Genomic DNA, 3,189 nt, shown 5'->3' on the forward strand with positions numbered 1-3,189 from the left:
GCCTAGCCTCATATTTGCTCGGTAGCCAGGGTAACCTAGAGCTGATCATTCTGCCGCTCCCTCTTCTGTTGGGATTGTAGCATGAACTGTCATGTCCAGCTTATATTAGGGATTTCCATTTTAATCTTATGCTTTATACATACATATAACTTTCTAAAGATATGGGCAGGAATAAAAATAAAATTTAAAAAATGCCCCATAGTTATGCTTTCAGTAATATATGAAATTGCTCACATAAGTTTTTTGACTTTGCTTTTATGAATTTAAAATGTCATATTGGTTCAATTTTTTTAGAGTGATTGCTCTTGGAAAAGATAAAGAAGTAGAGATTTCCTAAAAAGGTCTGCTAAAATTATTATAGGAAAAGAAGTATAGGAATTAGTAAGACTAACTATATGGCCTGAGGATGTAGCTCAGTGGTACGATATCCCCTTACCATGTAAAATGTTCTAGGTTGTATTTCCAGCACTATATGAACACAAAACAAAAGTCCTACAGGAAGAGGTAACTACAGGTTGTGAAGCATCCTGGAATTCAGAGAAGCTGCTAATTCTAGGACTAAGATGGTGTGGCTCTGCTTCAGTGGGCAAAGGAAGAACTGAGGTCCTACGTCCTTCCAGGAGGGCTCTGCAGCCTCCACTTAATTGGTTGGATAGTATTCATGGGCCCCCCCTTTGGTGCCTCTGTAAGGCCTGTCTCCAGGGCTCTACGAATCCACACTCCAGCACAGAGGGCTTGTTCCCCTACTGCAGTGCCTGAGATTCTGTTCTTGCACTACTTTCCTTCCATAGCCATGGGAAGAATGCTAAGCCCCTTTAGAAAGCTGCTTTTTAAAGAGGGTGTGAATTGTTTGACTCCATCCCCAAGTTGTCTTATTCCCCAGGTTTCTGGAGCAGTCCAGTGGCTGGTCTCCCGATGCCCTCAAGACCTGGACCTTTGCTGCCAGACCCTTATTCAGTATGTTGAAGATGGGATCAGCCGTGAGTTCAGTGGTCGGTTTTTCCACGACAGAAGAGAGAGGCGCCTGGGTGGCCTGGCCTCCCAAGAGCCCAGCACCATTATTGAGTTGTTCAATAGTGTGCTCCAGTTCCTGGCCTCTGTGGTGTCCTCTGAGCAGCTGTGTGACATCTCCTGGCCTGTCATGGAGTTTGCTGAGGTGGGAGGCAGCCAGCTTCTTCCTCATCTGCACTGGAACTCAGCAGAGCATCTAGCTTGGCTGAAGCAAGCTGTGCTTGGCTTCCAGCTTCCACAGATGGATCTCCCACCTACAGGAGGTGTGTACCCACTCTAAGGGCTAGCTTCCTGTTCCCTTCTTGTTTAGTGGCATTGTACCAGGTGTGGGTTCCAGTGTGAAGTTCACAGTCCGCCTCTGTGCACCTACCTACACCAACTGTTAGGTCTGAGGTGGAAGGAAACAAGGTTTTATGACATAGAACTTGTCCTTTCCCCATAACAGTCCTGAGACTGTCCCACCTGCCCCACAGGTCCTACTTAGTCGCCATGTGTGAGGCTGATGTGACTGTCTCTGAGCTGGGGCCCTGCTGGGGCCACAGCACTCAAGTGCTAGTTTATGCCAGTGCTCCTGTGAGCCTGCTGTGCCTACTGTGCCTGGAGGATGGGGCCTGTGCTCTGTTTGATGCAGACCCCACAGGTAGTCTGGGCTGGCTCAAACCTGCTGATGCAGGGCCTGTTCTTTCCTATTTTAATGACACTGGGAAGGTAGGAGCCTGCTGCCTTATTATATACTCTCAATACTTCGTAACTACACAGTAGCCCTCTTCTAAGGAGATAGAGCATTAGTAATATTTCATGTTCACTGGTAACTTTCTTTGCAGCGCCCTGGCTCCCTGTGTGTTCCATGATCATTCAGTATACCTCCCAGATTCCCAGCTCGTGCCAGACCCAGCCTGTCCTCCAGTCCCGGGTGGAGAACCTGCTGTGCCGGACTTACCAGAAGTGGAAGAGCAAGAGCCTCTCTCTAGGCCAGGAGTCGGGGCCTTCAGTTGCTGAGATCCCATGGGATGACATCATCACCTTGTGCATCAATCACAAGCTGAGTGACTGGACACCCCCCAGACTTCCCATCACAGCAGGTAGTTGCCATCATGTAGCTGCTGCCGTAGGGGCTGGGTCTTCATGAGATTTCCCTGATCTAATTTTAACAAAAGAGGGGGTTGAGTTTTTGTTTGTTTTCTAAATAGGGTCTCACTGTGTACCTCTGACAAGCCAGGAACTCACTAAGTAAATAGGCTGGGCTAGTCTTGAACTCAGATCCACTTTCTTCTGCCTCCTGAGTAGTGAGATTAAAGGCAGGCATCACCATACCTGATTGAAAAATGTTTCTAGATATTCTTTCTTTTTCCTATGTCCCATCTTCCCTTTTCTTAGCTCTTCTCTTTAAGGTCAGTGGTTTCCAAGTGACTTGACTTTGGGCAGGAGCTAAGGTTTTACTGGGCATGGTGGTTCATATCTTTAATCTCAATACTCAGGAGGATCTCTGTGAGTTTGTGGCTAGTCTGGTCTACATAACAAGTTATAGGACAGCCAGGACTACATAGAGACACCATGTCACAAAAAACAAGAACAGAGAGAGGGCTGGAGAGATGGCTCAGAGGCTAAGAGCACTGACTGTTCTTCCAGAGGTCCCTAGTTCAATTCCCAGCAACCACATGGTGGCTCACAACCATCTGTAATGAGATCTGGTGCCCTTTTCTGGCCTGGAGTCATACATGCAGACGGAACACTGTATACATAATAAATAAATAAATCGTTAAAAAAGCAAACAAGAACAGTGTCAGGCACGGAGGTACACACCGTTAGTTCCAACACTCGGGAGGCAGAGGCAGGCAGATCTCTGAGTTTAAAGCCACCGTGGTCTATAGAATGAATTCTAGGACAGCCAGGGATACAAAGAGAAACCTTATCTTGAAAAAATAAAAACATTTTTTTTTTAAAAAGGGGGTCCAGTAGAGCATAGACTCCCTAGGTTAGAGGGTTATTCCTGGCCCTTCCATTCTGCATGAGTGAATATACATATGTATATTTACATACATTGTTGAAATAAGAGCTGCGGAGCTGCGTCCCCAGGCACCCTGCCGCCCACATGGCTAGCTTAGTTATGTCCCGAAATAATTACACGGAAACGGTATTCTTTTAATCACTGCCTGACCCATTAGTTCCAGCCTCTTA

At 46.6% G+C, this 3,189-nt stretch overlaps 1 protein-coding gene across 1 annotated transcript in view; it reads left to right on the forward strand.

The window, feature by feature from the left end:
- Positions 1-3,189, forward strand: part of Mcm3ap (minichromosome maintenance complex component 3 associated protein) — a 53,481-nt gene that overhangs the window by 39,788 nt on the left and 10,504 nt on the right. The window contains exons 24-25 of the mRNA XM_026785395.1: positions 884-1,274; positions 1,836-2,119. Coding sequence (XP_026641196.1) covers positions 884-1,274; positions 1,836-2,119 — 675 coding nt within the window. The remainder of the gene's footprint in view (positions 1-883; positions 1,275-1,835; positions 2,120-3,189) is intronic.

The sequence above is a fragment of the Microtus ochrogaster genome, linkage group LG2 (genome assembly GCF_000317375.1).
Source record: "Microtus ochrogaster isolate Prairie Vole_2 linkage group LG2, MicOch1.0, whole genome shotgun sequence".
Lineage (NCBI taxonomy): Eukaryota > Metazoa > Chordata > Mammalia > Rodentia > Cricetidae > Microtus > Microtus ochrogaster.